General features: G+C 35.5%; 1 protein-coding gene across 2 annotated transcripts in view; it reads right to left on the bottom strand.

The window, feature by feature from the left end:
- FMN2 (formin 2) overlaps nucleotides 1-17,421 on the bottom strand; it is a 159,070-nt gene that overhangs the window by 32,684 nt on the left and 108,965 nt on the right. For both annotated transcript variants that reach the window (XM_039707424.1, XM_039707425.1), the window contains 2 exons: nucleotides 17,048-17,140; nucleotides 1,264-1,315 (listed from right to left, as the gene is read on the bottom strand). In XM_039707424.1, the coding sequence (XP_039563358.1) occupies nucleotides 1,264-1,315; nucleotides 17,048-17,140 (145 nt within the window). The remainder of the gene's footprint in view (nucleotides 1-1,263; nucleotides 1,316-17,047; nucleotides 17,141-17,421) is intronic.

The following is a 17,421-nucleotide window of genomic DNA, read 5'->3' as shown; positions in this document are numbered from 1 at the left end:
CCCTAATATTATCTCAGCTTGTTAGAGCATTGTGCTGACAGCACCAAGGTTGTGGGTTTGATCTCTCTGTGGGCCATTCATTTAGGAGTTGGACTTGGTGATCCTTGCAAGTCCTTTCCAACTCAGAATATTCTGTGGTTCTGTAATGAAACTTAAGGCAATACAGACCTGCTCAAAGCAGTTGTCTGTGATTCTTTTATACTCCCTTTCCACACCCCTGATGTGCCACTGAAGGACCTACCATCTCCTCACAAGTAAGAAGGGAGGTTCTTGTGGCACTCACTCCTCTTGGCTTCTCTGTCTTTAGTACATAGCCCAAGGGAATAGAGAAAAAAATGTGACATTGTACCAGGAAAGACATCAACCACCCTGTGGCATTACTGCAGGTAGCAAATTTGGGTGTTGAGGCCATAGAATGGCTGACAAATTGAGTAAGAGCTAGAAACTTTTATCGTGATAGCATTTAGAGGAATCCTATTGAGAGACTTCATAATTCTGGGAATATATAATGGATAAATTCATTAGTAGTTATTAAGTGATAGTTGTAGCAAGTACAATTAGAAAATGTTATTTTCAGTGAAAGAAAAACAAATACAGACTGTGAATTTCCCTAAATTTGGGCTATGAATCTTTCCAATTTATACACTGCTGCTAGAGAAGTCTCCAAAAAAATTAGAACAAACCACATATTGTGCAATGCAGTGAGGTTCCCAGTTTTGAAAACTGTCTCAACTGCACACATCTATAATGAAATTTAATGAGCTATTTTGCTTTTTGCCACCAAAAAAAAAAGTATTTGAAGATTTACTAGCAATTCTACAAAGGAAGTCACATTTAATTATATATCTCCTTCATTTATTACAAAAAGGTTTTAAGTTTTTTTTTTTAATATAAAATGGACATTTAATAAGGACAGGAAATGGTACCCGATGAATAACACTTGTTTGGGAAATGAGAAATACCTCTCAAATCACCATGATACTAGTGTAGTATGAACAGTGTTCTCTCAGTCCAAATGGTATACTCTGATTTTTTTTTTTACCCAAGGTTAATGCATTTTCTGAAAGACAGGAGTAATGTACAATAGTTCTTTAAAGAATTTCAATCTTTCTTCATTGTCAAATTAAAATTGACAATAACTGTCACTTTTCTGAGTGTTTTTCTGTACCACTCAAAAACACAGTAATGCTGGCTAACAATACATCAACTGCTAACACCCCCATATTTGTCAAAGAAAGGTTGTACTACATTGCTCTTTCTTACCTTTTATGTGCTTCTGTCAGTGACTTCTCTTCATTTTCTTGGTCTATTTTGGCTGTAAAAATACAATCAAATAATTAGCAACAAGGTGAAAGATAGAGATGTTTCAGGATAATTTTAATTTTCCATATGTCATGTGTAAAACATATAGAAACCACCTGAGGATATACTCATGTAGATCAATTCTGAGAAAAAAAACCAACCAATTAACCCCCCCTTCAACAAACAATCACACAAACAAAACTACACAAATTTTGATAACTCCATTAAAAAGAAATCCAAAACCACCGCCACAAAAAACAACCAATCCAAAACTCAAAGCCGTGAAAATGAAAAAAAAAATCTTCCAGTAATCTAAACAACCAAATCATGAAACTGACCTAAAACCAAATCTTAAATAATAATTCCAAAAACTCAAATAATATGGGAACTTGTCTACCAAGAGGAGGAAAAGCTGAGCAAAAGAGCAGGAAGGATTCAGCCTTACAGTTTTTCTACAAGTTGCGTGGCAATTACAAATGAAAAGTCTTCTCTCTCCCTGTACACACATCAATTAGTGAAGTACTAGTGATGTAGCAGGCCTGTATTGAAAACATGACTAGTTTTATATGAAGGATATTAGCATCTGGTGATATGTGAAGGAAATTAATATTTTAATTGTATTATTGTATCTATATAACCAATATTTTAATTGCATTGTATTAATAATACAATAAGAAAATGTCCTTCCCACACACTGGTGAAAAATTTCTCTATTTTGCCACATGTTCTCTCATAATTTTTTTTGCACACATTTCATTTAGATGACTGAAAGAACACTTAATAAAAAATCTACAAGAATGTGCACGTTAACTTAGGCATCACCAATGTGCAAAGAAATTATCCAATTGATCTGAGCATTAGCTTAGGTGAAATTTATACTTATGCAGTCATTCAGGTAATACAACTTAAATCTCATTAAAGTCTGCATGCTTAAACAGAAAGACAGAAAGCTCTTCAAATTTGGTACTTGATTCTTTTTTCAGTCTGGACACTTCTGGACTGTTAACTTGCAAGGAGAATTATAAGATTCCCAAGAGTCAGAAAGTTTTGAAACATGAAAAGGCTCTGAACTGTCCTGGTAACAAATGTCAGTGCTATAAAATTCATATAGAAATCTAAAAAAGAAGAAACCTTTCAACTATTTTTATTCCACTTTCCCAACACAGCTCTACAATATTAATTCATTAAAATTATTTTTCTGCATAATAGATACACTGACTTTGAAAAATTTTAAATTTGTTTAAAAAAAAGCAAATCAATGGCATAATTAAGATACAAAGATAATCACTGTTTCTCAGTTCAAATGTTTCAATCAACAGTAATTTACAAACATACACTCAAATAGGCATGTGAAACCTGTAGCAAAGAAATACAAATGGAATTGCCTTATACTTTCCCCAGTCACAACAATGATCAGAGCTGTATCTAGTGCTGCAAATGCTTTTTACTAGAAGCAATGTAGTCTTCTGAGCAGTAACACTGATGACTAGTGCCCAGATATTTGCAGTGTGAAATGTATTTAGTAATCATTACTTGAAGCCTTGGGCTCCACCATTGTTATCCTGAAAGTGAAAAAAAAAAAAAATCCCAGCAAACCACAGAAAACTTGAGGGAGAGCTGGGTAAATGTTCTCAAGGAAATTGAAGAGCACGTGAATCCTGAATGATTACAGGTTTCAATACCAACTTGAATCTTGGCCCAGATTCTTCAGAAGGTTTGTGAGGGCTCACAACTCTTCTGAGTGAAGTTGAGCCCAGTGCTGAGTGAATTTGGGCTGACTTAGAGTTTTTCTTGAAAGCCTTGCATTGCTTTGGATAAGAAACCAGGTAAAATGTGGCAGCTTTAACAGAATTTCATTAATACTTTTATTTTCTTCCATACTTTAATCCTGAAAATCAAGGCATGACCAGTAAAAACATATAGTTCAAAAGACAAGCTGCACACAAACTCTCTGGATGAAACGAGATCAAACACCTCATTCTGCATTAACACAACCACTAAGTATCTGTGGATACACCTCTTAAAAGAAATAATTCTATTACTAAAAACACAATTTGGACTTCTTTCACTTAAACAATGCTTAGAAAGAGAGGCTACCATATTCCATCCTACAACAGTATTGCATACTATTGCATAAGTTGTATTTTTAGGATATAAATATTTTTATAATTTCCAAGACTGATGGAATGGAATATCATTAGAGTTGCCTTGTTTTAGGTCCTTTCTTCTTTATTTCAAATGTTCTGCACATGTTTACAAAAAATTATTTACCCACTAGTAATGCAGCAAATATTCCACCACTTATTTTTTGAAAGAGTATAAACATATTATCCTAAGCTCATCAAAGCATGTCAGAATATCCCCATTTGGGCACAAGTCTCCTTTCAATTAAAACAAAACAACAAAGCAAAACAAAACCAAGTTATTTTTGGTATCTATACTTTCAATGAATTAAAAGAGAATTGGTATTACACAATGAAAAGAAACTGTAGAACCCTGAACGGCAGAGATTCATGTAATAAAGAATTCTCTGAAGAATTTCCTTGCAGTTTGCTCCAAATATGATGATATTTTTAAAACTTCCTCATTTTACCAAAAGGATATTATGCAGGTGAACATCTAATTTGCAACTCTTTTGCATTATCATTTTTTCTAGACAGAAAAAGTTAAAAATATTATGAAAACAATTCTTCTTCCACAAGACAACAGGTGGCACCAGTGAAAGGGAAAACCTGGTATATGCACTCCGATCTGTCCCTGTCCAAAGAAAATAACCAGATGACTGCTTTTGCACTAGACATAGTAAACATCCAGGAGCTGTGGAAAGTGGCTGGCTGAAGAAATGCAGTGAATTTTAATTGGTAAGGGAAGAAAAACTCCTATTATCAAAGCAATAGAGTTTTTACTATCACCTGGGTACAATGGAATAAATATTAGATGTTGAAGCAGCTGGAGATTGTTATAACTTGTGGAATGGGAGTAGTATCACCTGATATTACTGGTTATATCCCCTTTCCTCTGTACTCATCACTATTCCATTGGTAAACTACTTCCAATTATGTTTTCCTCTTTGGGTAAGGGCAGGAGAAATTTAGTTATGGTGGATCAAGTTGAATTGTCCCAGAATGCATTATACTTCATCACTCAATATTATACACCTATATTGTCACTTCCTTCTCCAAAGCAGCTTATCACAGGTGTAAAAAGAGTGCATGAAAGGCACTGGTTTGGCTTCTTCATTCTTGGCATATACCCATTAAGTGCCAAGTGCCAGCTAAAAGTTGCCCAACTTGGAGGAACATTCAGGGGAGAAAAGTGCACTTCCCTGTTACAAAGACAACATCTATAGCAGGTGAAATGAAAAGAAAAAAAAATTAGTATCTATACCCAGTCCACAGTGATCATGACATAGTGATCATCAATGGCCAACACAGAAAAATTAGCTAAATCCTGGGATACCATAGCAGTTGACCATATCTGAGCACTCTCTTCTGCCGCTACAATTACTCTCTATCTTCTAGAAATAAGATTATTTCAAAAATATTATTTGATTTTGTTTGAAAAACATTAAAGAAATATTGTAGTCATGCAGTATCCATATCTTATTTTATATATATTTGAAATCCATCAGCTAATATAGCAGTGACTGCTTGCTGGTTTTCTGATAGATGCAGGAATTTCTTCTTTTGGGTTCGTTTTCTTATCAAATATTATATTGGCTCATCATCTTTTCTAACACTCCCAGCTAAAAACTTGATTCTTGACACTAATTGCTGAAGTACATCCAAAGAAACTGTTCCAAATCTATTAAAGACTATATAATACCAGGAAATACTAACCCTTCTATTTTGTGTAATGCATTGGTAAGCAAAAGTAGCAGATTTATACGTTGGCCTTCACACACTGTATATATTGTAGGGCTTTTCATGCAGCTTTCATAATCCTGAAGGCATATATATTCTGAAAAATCTACTACAAATAATGTAGTGGAAAAATAACCTTAGGTCATATTGAAAAACATGGCCATCTCAAAACTCACAGCATCTTAGAGTCAAAGTGACCTCTAACAGAGTGAAGCTACCTTATCAATGGTTTACAACATGTACTGATTTAGTTATATTTTCCCTTTTCAGACTGAAAGCATCTTCAATGCCTTCTTGTTGGATGACATTCCACTGCTTGTCTGCTTTTTCCATTAAGATACCTTCAGATTATTTAAAGTTGGTTTCCTTTTAGAGCAAGGTCTGTACTTCCTAAACACTTTATATATTTGGTCAAAATTCAAGTACATTCCTTCCTCCCTACGTCATTGCTTACCAAGTGTGAGGACTGTACTATATCCAAGACTCTTATATAAATTCTTTTAACTACAGGACATATGTATCTCTTCAAAAATTACTTGCATCAGATGTCCTAATTTCTATTCTATCACTTTTTTTTTAAATTTGCTTAAATTTACTGCTTGGTGTTTTATAATTGGGGCATAAAACTTCATTTCATGCAGTTCAAAATGAGCTTTCAAACAAGATCTCACAAATGAAGTCTAATTAACTGAATTCTCAAATCTTCTGTCCTTATCAGCACATACCCACATTCCAGAATGATACATGCCATTGTTTTGTGTTTGCTCTTCCAATTCTTTTTTAGATTGGAGTCCTGCAAATGTTACATATAAACATCTACAAATCACATATATGAATAACTATACTAAAGTGACCTATGCATTTATGAAACTCTGATGTATCTCACCAAACGGAATGTGAGAAATACACACAGGCATTTTAGAAAATACTGCTCTTCAGAAGAATTGTAAAATTCACTTTTCTGCAAATAGTATTTTGTTTTCAAGAAGCCTAGAAGATGAAATTAAATTAAAAGGGGCTCAAAGGCAAGAATATAAACCATTGATTGACCACAAATTGTCCCCTCTGACCTCAGTGGATCATTTTGGATGTTGTGCTAAGTTCTCTGCAGAAATCAAGCCACACTGTAGATGAATACAACTGCCAAGTAACCTCTAATTTTCAGTCCAAAAAACTTTCTCTGCTAGTCTTTTCCAAATTTAACCACTATACTTTGTGCACTAAATCTGATTTTTAAAAGAAGCTAATAGCATGAATATATCTATTTTCTATATGTACAGACCACTTTTTTTTTGTGCGGACAGATATCGCAAATAACATCTGTTGTCTCTATTATTAGTTGTTGCAATTTCTTGTTTGGAAGTGTGATATTTCACTCTATCATCTCTTGCACAGGATTAAAAAAAATCTAAAACTAAATACTTGACTTATAACTAACTGGAAACTCAAGACATACAACAACTGTTTTCGGATTATTGTGCTCCAATGTTATATACATATTATCAAAAAGCAGGAAAATTTATAGAAATCCTTTTTACTGAAAAAAAAACCCCAAATAAATGAGAAAACTTACTAATAAAGAAATGAGAAAATTACTAATATTTGTAAAAACTCTTGTTGGAGATATACCAGGATCTTTAAAGAGGACATGTTTTCTTCCACACTGGCAATAAGTGAATAGTAGCTGGGGCTTTGAAAATATACCAAATATCTCCTCTGGCAGAGGCTCAATTTGAAAAAAACGTCCCAACAAAACTAAATTAAGTACAAAACTGAGGTAAAATGACCTTTTTTCTTAAAAAGTGTATGGAACCCCAGGCAGTTCACCTGTCACTTCTGACCCAGCTTCATTAAGGCCTGAGGACCTGAGGTGCTGACAGAGACCATGTGGTACCTCTCCTGTAGGTATCTTAAGCATGCAACCAGGACAGAAGAAAAATGAATATAGAGAAAATTCTGGTTGAACTACCAGCACAAGCAAGAGCATGCAGTTACTCTGTCATTATCAGGGTCTAAGGTCCAAGTTTACAAGAATTCTGCCAGTGCTTCTGAGAAAATTCCCCTATTCTCTTTGGTATACATACGCTTTTAAACACCCTCAGGAAACGCCAAAATAACAATTTTTTTTTGGCAGTTAGCATACTATTCAAGACTGTGTTCTGAAAAACCTTGAAACACCAAAGTAGAATAGCAAGTACACCAGAATCAATAGAAAGATCTTGAGAAAAATTTCTTTCTTCTCCTCCCTCTCTACCCCTACTCCCTTTTAGACTTTTGAATTTGTTTTGACACAATTTTTTGATTTTGTTGGTGTTTGTTCTCTTTGCATGTTTTATTTAGTGTGGTTGGGGCATGAGTAGCACTAGGAAGAACTAAGCCATTTTGGATGGACACTATCAAAAAGGAAGTGGGTCTTGCGAAAGACTGAAGTTAGACAATCATTAATTTTTAAACAATGACAGGGGCTTTTGCTTAGTGGCTTTGTGAAAGAAAAAAAAAGCATAAAACTCAAGCTGAGAATTGAGTACAAAGTATGGAAGGGATTTGAAGAGAAAAATAGACTCAAAGCTAGCAACTAATCAGAATTATCAGTGTCCTCTATGTATAAATATACTAGATAAGCATAGTCACACAACAAGCTGACCTGTTGGTGCCTATTCAGAAAGTATTCCAAGCAGACCTTGCAAGTCTACTCAAACTGCCTTCAACACCCTGACAGAGCTTTTGTTCCACCAGAATTTGTTGTTGTTGGTTTGTGGTATGATCTTGACCCAGTGATTACTGTCTGTAGTCACCGTCTGGCCCCAATCCCTGCTGCAATTTAAGCTATTTCTGCTGAACCAGTTTCAAAGGGCTATGAGTAAGGAGATGCACGAAACTGCCATCCCTTCTGATCTCCTGATCTCTCTTAAGGGAATATCACATCTTCTCAGGTAATTGAATACAGGAATGCATCTGAGTAATCTCAGATGGAAGGCAACAAGAATCCTTTCATCTGCTTGTCTATGTCCTAAAATATTTTTGCTCTTTTCCTCTCTTTTTATTTAAAGTGTTAACTAGTATTTGTTTATAATTAGCTATGAATGTGCTTTCCAGTAACTTTCAAGTGGAGCCAGTTGTTTTTTTCTTTTTTTCCTTTTTTTTCCAACAGATACAAAGACTTTTAAATGACTCATTAGAGCTGTTTGCTATAGTTTTGAGAATTCCTATTTACACTGAAAAAAGATCCAAGTACATTTGGATGGCTGATTATCGGGTAAATTCATGCTAAGAAAGCTTTACAAGAGAGTAAAGCAGGACTTCTTCCAGGAATCTTATCAAGGGTCTTACATCCTTCTCTACTTCCTATGACAAACTCATATAAGGTGGTAAGCATGAAGAATACCTGTTCCCCTTATTTCATTTTCTGAGATTTTTATGCATACCGAGATTTTTATGCATACAGGTAAGAGAATATTTAAATAGAAAATTTAAATTTAAACATTCAGACCCAAATTTCTTGAAGATAATTTGGGACAGAGCATCCAATATGCTGAAGATTTTCCTAATGGTATTGTTTCCTTTTTTTTTTTTTTAAACCTATAATTAGGTAAATACATAAATATTTATATTATTCCAGCCGATTATACTTCCTTAGGATGTTATTCACAGAACAGGAATACAAATGATGTGCTACCTCCATAGATTGTGAGCAAGATTTTTAGAAGCACACCTGAAAACTTAATTGAATATACAAGGACAGAAACCTGAACTTCCTAAAGTACAAAAAAAAAATTTAAACTTTATGCTCTATAAAACAAGATTTACTTTTGACTTAGTGGTCCAGCAAGTGGTCCAGCCACACTACCGAAGTTGCAGATGGCAAAGGCAAGGACTGAAGAAGGAGAAGATTGGGTTTGAGACTAAGGAAGCTGAAGGTACACAAGTGCATGGGACCTGATGAGGTTAACCATGTCAGAGGAAGTGGTTAAGCCCCTATCCATCATATTTGAGAAATTGTGGCTGTCTGATAAAGTTTCCAGTGACTGGAAAAGTGGAAACACAACCCTCCATTTTAAAAAGGAAATAAGGAAGATCTGGGGAACTATAGCTCATTCAGTCTCAAGTCAGTGATGGGCAAAGTCATGGAGCAGATTATCCTGAAAACTCTCCTAAGGCAAAAGGAAAATAAGGAATTTATTGTGACAGTCAGTATAGCTTCATTAAAGTGCAAAGGCTGCCTGACAAATTTGGTGGCTTTCTATGCTGGGGTTCCAGTGTTGGTAGATAAGGGAAGAGTACTGATTTCATCTGCCTGGAATAATACAAAGGCTTTGACACTGTCTCACACGACATCATTGTCTCTAAACTGAAGAGACATAGGCTTGACAGATGGAACACTGAGTGGATAAAAAAATGGCTGATGTTTGCACTCAGAGACTGGTGGTTAACAGCTCAGTGTCCAAGTAGAAAGCAGTGACAAGTGGAATTACTCAGAGATTGGTTTTGGGACCAGCACTTTTTAACAGCTTTGTCAGTGACATGGACAGTGAGATTGAGGGCACACTCATCAAGTTTGCTGACAACACCATGTTGTGTGGTGAAGGCAACACCACAAAAGCTTTGTGGTGTTGGGAAGGATGCCATCCAGAGGGACCACAACAGGCTTGAGAGGTAGGCCCGTGTCAACCTCATGAAGTTCAACATGGCCAAGTGCAAGGTCCTGCACCTAAGTCAGATCAGTCCTAAGTACAAACACAGGTTAGGCAGAGAATGATTTGAGAACAGACAAGAGGAGTAAGATTTGGTGATGTTGGTCAATGAGAAGCTCACCATGACTGGGCAACACATGCTCACAGCCCCAAAAGCCAACTGGGTTGTAGGCTGCATCAAAAGCAGTGTGGCCAGCAGGTGAAGGGAGGTGATTTTCTCCCTCTACTCCACTCTTGGGAGACCCCACTTGGGGAGCTATGTCCAGCTCTGGGATCCTCAACCTAAGCAGCAACCTTCTGGAGCAAGAACACAGAAAGTGATAAAAAGGCTGGAACACCTCTCCTGTGAATACAAGAGAAAAGAAGGCTTTGGGACTGCCTTACAGTACCTAAAGGGGGCTTACAAGAGAGTTGGTGAGGAACTTTTACAGGGACATTTAGTGATAGCACAAGAGGAAATGGCTTCAAACTGAAAGAAGGTACATTTACATTAGATACAAGGAATAAATTCTTCACTGTGACAGCAGTGAGACATTGGAACAAGTTGCCCACAGAGTTTGTGGATGTCCCATCCATGGAAGTGTTCAGGGCCAGGTTGAATGGGGCTCTGGAAAGCCTGGTCTAGTGGAAGATATCCCTGTCCATGGTAGGAGGTCAGAACTAGATGATTTTAAAGGTCCCCTCCAATGCAACCCATTCTGTAATTTGTCACCCTTTGAAGGATGACATCTCCTGACAGCTGAATTAAGGGAGACAAAATTGAGACCCAAGTCCAACATTTAAAAAAACCCTGAAACATAACAACAACCAAAAAACTCCAGCAAATCACTCCATCATACTTAGTTATGTCTTTTTAGCAGCTACTCACTGTAATGCTGTCATGTTACATTCAAGGATGTAAAACACAATGTATTTTGTGTGCAGCTTTGAGCTCCTCACTCAATGTTCCAAGCTACTGATCTTAAATTCTATGCTGCTTAAAAGTCTCAGTCAGGTCAGGACTAGGGAGGAAAAAGATGTGAGGCTAGACAGCATACCTATGCCTAAATATATGTCTTCAGGTACAGTAAAGATTCAGCAAGAGAACTGTTCATCTGTGAACCTGGGCTTCACAGTACTGAAGAACACGTGCCTTTGTGATTAGGGCTCATGAAGAACCTAAGTGCTCTTAAGCTTTAATATCCTCTTCTTTTCCATACACCATCCCAGGAAGAATGTAATAAAAAAAATCGCATTCGATTATATTTTTACTGGAGAAGAGATTTAAAATGTGAATTTTCAGCTCTCCCCAACTATCCACAAGGTTTTCAGTTTTGGTTGGTTTTTTTTTGCAGAAGGCATTGATTTTTCATAGTCTTTTGAGTTGGATTACTTGTATCATGCTATTGTGATACTCATGCATTGATCTGTTCTCATGTGATGACAAAATACTTTTTTTAACTCTACCACACCTGTGACATCTGAAATCACTGTGATGCCTATAAAAATGATTGTATGAGATCCTGTGCCAGAGGCATGAAACAGCTGACAACCCCAGTTTAAAACTTTGGTCTTTCATGGACTTTGAAGCAAGGAAAGGCGAATTCAATGAAGCCTGTCTAGTATTGCAAATGCAACACAATCCAAATTAGGATTGTTATGTAAAACTGCACACCAATGGAGGTGCTGACATCTGAAGTAGGGACAAGTTTATATCATGCTGATGTTAAACTATTTATCAGCATTAAGATGTCAGTGTGAGATTAAAAATACTTTGACACAAAGAACAAGTATTAAGAGCTCCTTCAATAATTCAACAAAAAGAATACTAACAGAAAAATACTAACATTTATAAAATTAAACTGCTTAAGTCGAATTCCTGCATCTTATGTTCTAGTGAGTTTATGTTGCTTGCCCTTCATATTCCTCCAACATTTTCTTCTCAAAGGAAAAAAATATTTTTTTGATATTAGTAATGAGGATATTTTGGTAATCATAATAATATTTAAAATTAGTGTCTCCACATAAATGACTAATATCCAACCTCTTAATGTTCCGTGCAATTTTTTAAAGAAAAACAAAAACACATTTATTCATATATCTTCCTAATAATGTTTCAGTCATATTTTTCTCAAATTATTTTTAGAAAAATTATGAACTACTGCTATGTTCTCCTTTATATCTATCAAATTAGAAAAAACAATATTTAAAGAAAATGGAATCTGCAATATCAATCATTCTGGGTTAGAAAAGGCCAGAATTAAGATCACCCTAGCAGCACTCATTTTGCAATCATCTACAGTATTTCTGGAGCCAGGAACTTAACCCAGACATCCAACATTCAGTCTCATGCTTTAGTCTCATTCACAATCCATCATTTGATGATGCACAGCCTTTTGCTACTTGACCTAAAAGAACAAGTCATGACCGAATATCTGGTTGCAGCTACAGCGATAAATAGAACTCACTGTGATTTATACATTCCTTTACTAACAGTTTGGAAACTGGGATCCTGAATGCTTTTTCAGGCAAAAGAAGGAGATAGTTACAGACAGTTCAACCAACAGGACAGTTTTGAGCATCTTTGTTCTGTAAGATCACGAGGATGTGACTAGAATTAAGGTCTGGAGAAGAGTCTGTATTCTTCGGTCCAACAGAACAAAACCTGGTGCTTGTATTCACTCACAACAGCAGAACTGTAGTTTTGCAAATTAAGACTAGAAGGAATCAAAGACTGAATGGTTACCCTGTGGTTCAAAACTTAAAATCACACTGGAATAATTCTCGTTGTTTTTAAATGAACTAGCCAAGCATCAGAAATTTTTGTTTTTACTTCTGTAAACAATGCTGGTACTTCTCCCATGGCATAATGTTTTTTCTAAGGTCTAAAACTAATTATATTGGCTTGGCTTCTTAATATGATGTAGGATGATTTGCTCAGATTTGAAGTCTGAAACATTTTTTCAATTTATAGAATCTCAGTGGAAAAGCTGTGATTTCAAAATACTGAATCTTCCCACTTCCCAAAAAGGACTTGCTATTCTGAGAGAGTGATGGTTGCTATCTCCTGCTATAAGTTTCCTTCTTTATCAAGCTGAAAAGAATGCAAAGCCTAGACAGCACCTAAAGAGCAGACACCCAGAAACTTCTTTTCATTGCAAAGTTAACCACAGTTAAAAACCTGGGGACTAGGAAACATTTGTGGCTCATGCAGACACAATTCTTTCAGTTTGAGCTGGCTAACCTGTCCAGTGGGGACAAGGCTAAAGGATTACTAACTGCTAATGAAATTCCTCTACAAACTGCATGATAATTAGTACCCTCAGCATTTCCCCACTGTCTCATGTCTGACCCATTTTCACCAGGAAAAGAAGTGATTTCTGAAACTTTCTAAACTGGTGGATGTGATCTCTCATGTATTTGCATCCCTGTCTACCCACACTACACATAGAACAATGGAGACAAGGTTCCCAAACAGCGCTTTGCTTTCAATCTCTCATTCAAATTGGGATAACTTGGGATACCTCTCATTCAAATTGGGATAACAGTGCTTTTCTTTCATTCTCTCTCATTCAAATTGGGATAACTTGTGAGGAATAACTCAAAGACAGAAAATGTGACTATATATGTTATACTGTGGACTTGCAAATTTTAAATTCCTACTGTTTGGTATGAATAAATTTTAACTGGAAAAGGAAAATTGTTTTACTAAAGTTCATAGTTATATATTACATATTGGAAATGCTTAGGTAAATGGTAATAAAAAACTGAAAAAGAAACAAAATTTTGAGAAGTTTTGCATTTTCTGACTACTTTTCTTCAATATCCTTTTTTGAAGCAGATTTTCCACTTTTTTTATTTTTCCCTTTTTAAACCATATGGCTATGGAGAAGTTCAGAAAAAAAATTGATATTTGTAAGAACAAGAGAAACAAATCATGCATTTGATCACTGCAGTATGTGAACTCAAAAAGAGGACATGAAAAGAAAACAAGGAGGAGAAAACATGGAAGAAAACAACCTGGAAGAACAGAGAGGATATTGTTGGAGGTTTTGAAGCACACAGACCCTCAAAAATCCAGTGCATTGGGTAAATCATGCTTTCCAATATCCACTAAGCCAATTTAGAAGGGAGAGCACAGGTAATTTAACTTTCTGCTAAGCATATTGATCACTTTAATGATCATGAGTTCCTCAAGAAAGGACTGGCATCCTGTCACTAATTTGCATACTTTAATGCACATGCTGGTTGTTTAGCCTACTGACTTGGATAGCGAGGCAAATACTGAACAGCCTTCATCATGCGTACCACCATTTTAGTCTAAAAATTTCATTATTCTGAACATATTCTTGCCTCTTTCCCTTCTTTAGCTTTCAAATGAAACCAGCTTTACGATCAAGCTAATGATATTCAACCTTGTTTTGTCTCTGACAAATCTAAAAAGTGTTAACATTAAAAAACTATTTTTTATTAATACATCATTAGCAACAATCAGCTAGACTAGTTGCAGTAACATAACTCAGTTATCTAGCTGAGAGTGACAGTAACTATTCTTATAAAGCATAGCCTTTCCAACCCCTTGCCAAGGATATTTAATTTGGTGTCCAAGTTTTCATGCTTATGGGAAAACCATTTTCCATTTTAGCTGCTTGCAACATGTATAAGTGAATATGCTGTAAGTAACTAGCTCCTTTGAACTTTTGGGTCCCATTATGCACACAAGTTATCTACTCTGAAAAGGCATCACATAAACATGCCAAATAATTCAACCTTATGAAAAATGCTTTTCATCTGAATTATAAGTTAAAACTTTTTCTGACTTTAGAGAAACTGGAACTTGAAAAGATAAAAATGTAAAGCTTGATTTTTCTTTGCCCAGAGCATATGTTATATAAACAAAAAATCTCCAAAAGGTGCCAAGAATTGTCCCTCTGTTTTTCTAAATGATCACGTGTGCAGTCTAGCTGAAAAGACTCATCGATTATGTCTACACAAACAACAAAAGCCCCTAGAAAAAATATCTAGATCAAAAGCCTGTCAAACACTGAACAGGAAAGAGAAATCCTGCTTTAAACATGGCCTCTTTCAAGTCGGAATTCAATCCCATGAAGTAAAAACAAAGGATTTCATAATGAAAGGTATTTAAATTACTTTATTTTTGGAACTTAACCAGGGATTCTTTCTTGCTATATGTTAGCCTTTGTCTTTCTTACATTAGGACAGAATTCTGCATTATAGGCCCTACAGATTAAAAAAAATGTAGAAATTGTTTAGTCACACTTTACTGTGTTCACAATACACATTTCCAATTATATTCATCAAAATGAGACACTGATATTTTCACTGACATTATGGGTTTCTTTTTTGTTAACCACCCAACAATATACACTATTAATATGAGAACACAGCAAATCTCTTAATGGATGTGATGGACATCCTTTTTTCTTTTCTATTTCCTCACTCTCCTAAAGTACAGACACGTAATCACAAAGGCAATTGCATATCCTTGCAAAACCAGATCACTATACAGCATATATAAAATTATATTCTGGAAAGTATAGCCAGAAATCATAAAATAGCATAAGTATAAAGTTAGATACTTTAAAAAATATGGTTTCTAAAAGAAAAACCACAATTTTAAGAAATTTTACTGTCTGCTGAAACAGAATCATATAATCATGGAATGGTTTGGGTTGGAAGAGGCCTTCAAGATCATCTAGTTCCCACCGCCCCTGCCATAGTCAGGGACACCTTTCACTAGACCAGGTTGCTCAAAGCTCCATCCAGCCTGTCCCTAAACACATCCAGGGATAATCCCCATGTTTGATTTCCTACTCTGTTAATAAGGTTAATATGACATGGCTTATAGTATGCCAACAGCAATATCTTACAGACAAACTTGTGATTTGAATGTCCCCTATCTATACATAAAAAATACAATATAAACCTAATGCAAAACACTTGCTACATGTTCAGTCATACCACTACCGAAATATTTGTATGCCATATATATATAACCAGAATTCAGTTTTAAATTTGTTCATACCTACTAGTGCTGGAGACATCCTGTTTGCCAGGCTTGGCTAGTACCCACTTGTCTTAGAAAACATCAGTCCATATTTGATGATTAAAAATACTGGGTGTGCTCAATTTATTCCCTGTAATTGAGAGTCCTGTAGCATGGATCAGCACATGTGCAGCCTGGTTCAGTCCCCTCTAACCCAAACCATTCTGTGATTCCATAGGCATCCCACTTATAACATTTGGATAGATAGTCATCTTGGATACTCTAACCAGGAAGACATACAGCATATCTGACAAACCTCTCAAATACAAAGCACATTCAGTTAACTTTTTCTAGATATGGTAGCTCTAGGTTAATGAATTGGTGAATCAGCACTAGAAACAGAATTCTCACATAATGCCTGTTCAGGAGACAACAGCTCTTTGATTATAAGAGGAAATTTCAAAGCAGAATGAGCAGCAAAATGTTAAAACTATGTTGGTGTACTCATGAGGGTATTTTAACCCTGATGCATTGAATCCTAACTTGTATTAAAAAGCAAATTTGTCAATGCAGAGTAGAGTTTCAAGAGATGCTCTGACATACATTTGTGAAAACCTAAAGTTATTAATATTTCCTATAATCTTGTCAAAGAAAGGTCTAGTAAACCATAGTCTATTCATTTTAAAAGTGTTTTTCTACTAATACTCAGGATGCCAGATGATCCTGGATATTTGTAATATACTTTGTATTGCAGTGTTATTTATTAATCACATCCAAATATTTAATATGGATTTGCAGGATATCTGAAAAACCTTTAACTACTTTTGTTATGCTTATTCCATGTTTTTGGCGCATACAAAAGAATTATCTCATTGGAATGAAGTTAATGAAACAAATCCAGCTTCAATAATTTTTCAAGGAACAAAGGCTGTAAATTTGTTTTCTACTGGAATGTTGAACTTAGAAGATCACACACTCAAGCCAATAGCATTTGTCTTTGCTGTCATACAAAAGAGAGTGAGTCACCTACAGTACAAGAGAATAACTTTGCAAATCTGTTAGAACTGTGTGGCATCTGATCAAACTAATCCATGTCTTTCTATGATGCCAAAATAAACAGTCCCTTCCCCACAACGTATAAACATTGTTCCCATAACTTTCCTTTGAAATGTCATGAAAAGGTTAAGTGACGTTTCATTATTTACCTTGACTAATGAATTGCTCCATGTTGTCTTTGAAGGGCTGTAGGTGCTCTTCTAGTGATAGCTGATAAACTTTTGCTGCTTCTGTCTCACATGCTGAAATCAGAGTAACAGATTAGTTTAGGGTGACACATCATAGCATGGATATGCATACTGTGACAAAAGACACTTTAATTCACATTCAGTGAAATCGCTGGAATATGTGTCTCAAACACACTACAAGTACAAACACTATGATAGCAGAATCAGGAATAGTCATGTTCCCAGGAAAATATTTTTATATGCAGATAATTTCTGGCCAGTATGTGAATTTAAATAAGTAGTAGCAAAAATTAACAAAAGTATTCAATTGTTTTGAAGGAGAAAGACAAATTTAA

This window comes from Passer montanus, unplaced genomic scaffold (assembly GCF_014805655.1).
Source record: "Passer montanus isolate IOZ18808 unplaced genomic scaffold, ASM1480565v1 scaffold2, whole genome shotgun sequence".
NCBI lineage: Eukaryota > Metazoa > Chordata > Aves > Passeriformes > Passeridae > Passer > Passer montanus.
Note: the sequence above shows the minus strand (reverse complement) of the source record. Positions and strands in the feature narration are given on the sequence as shown.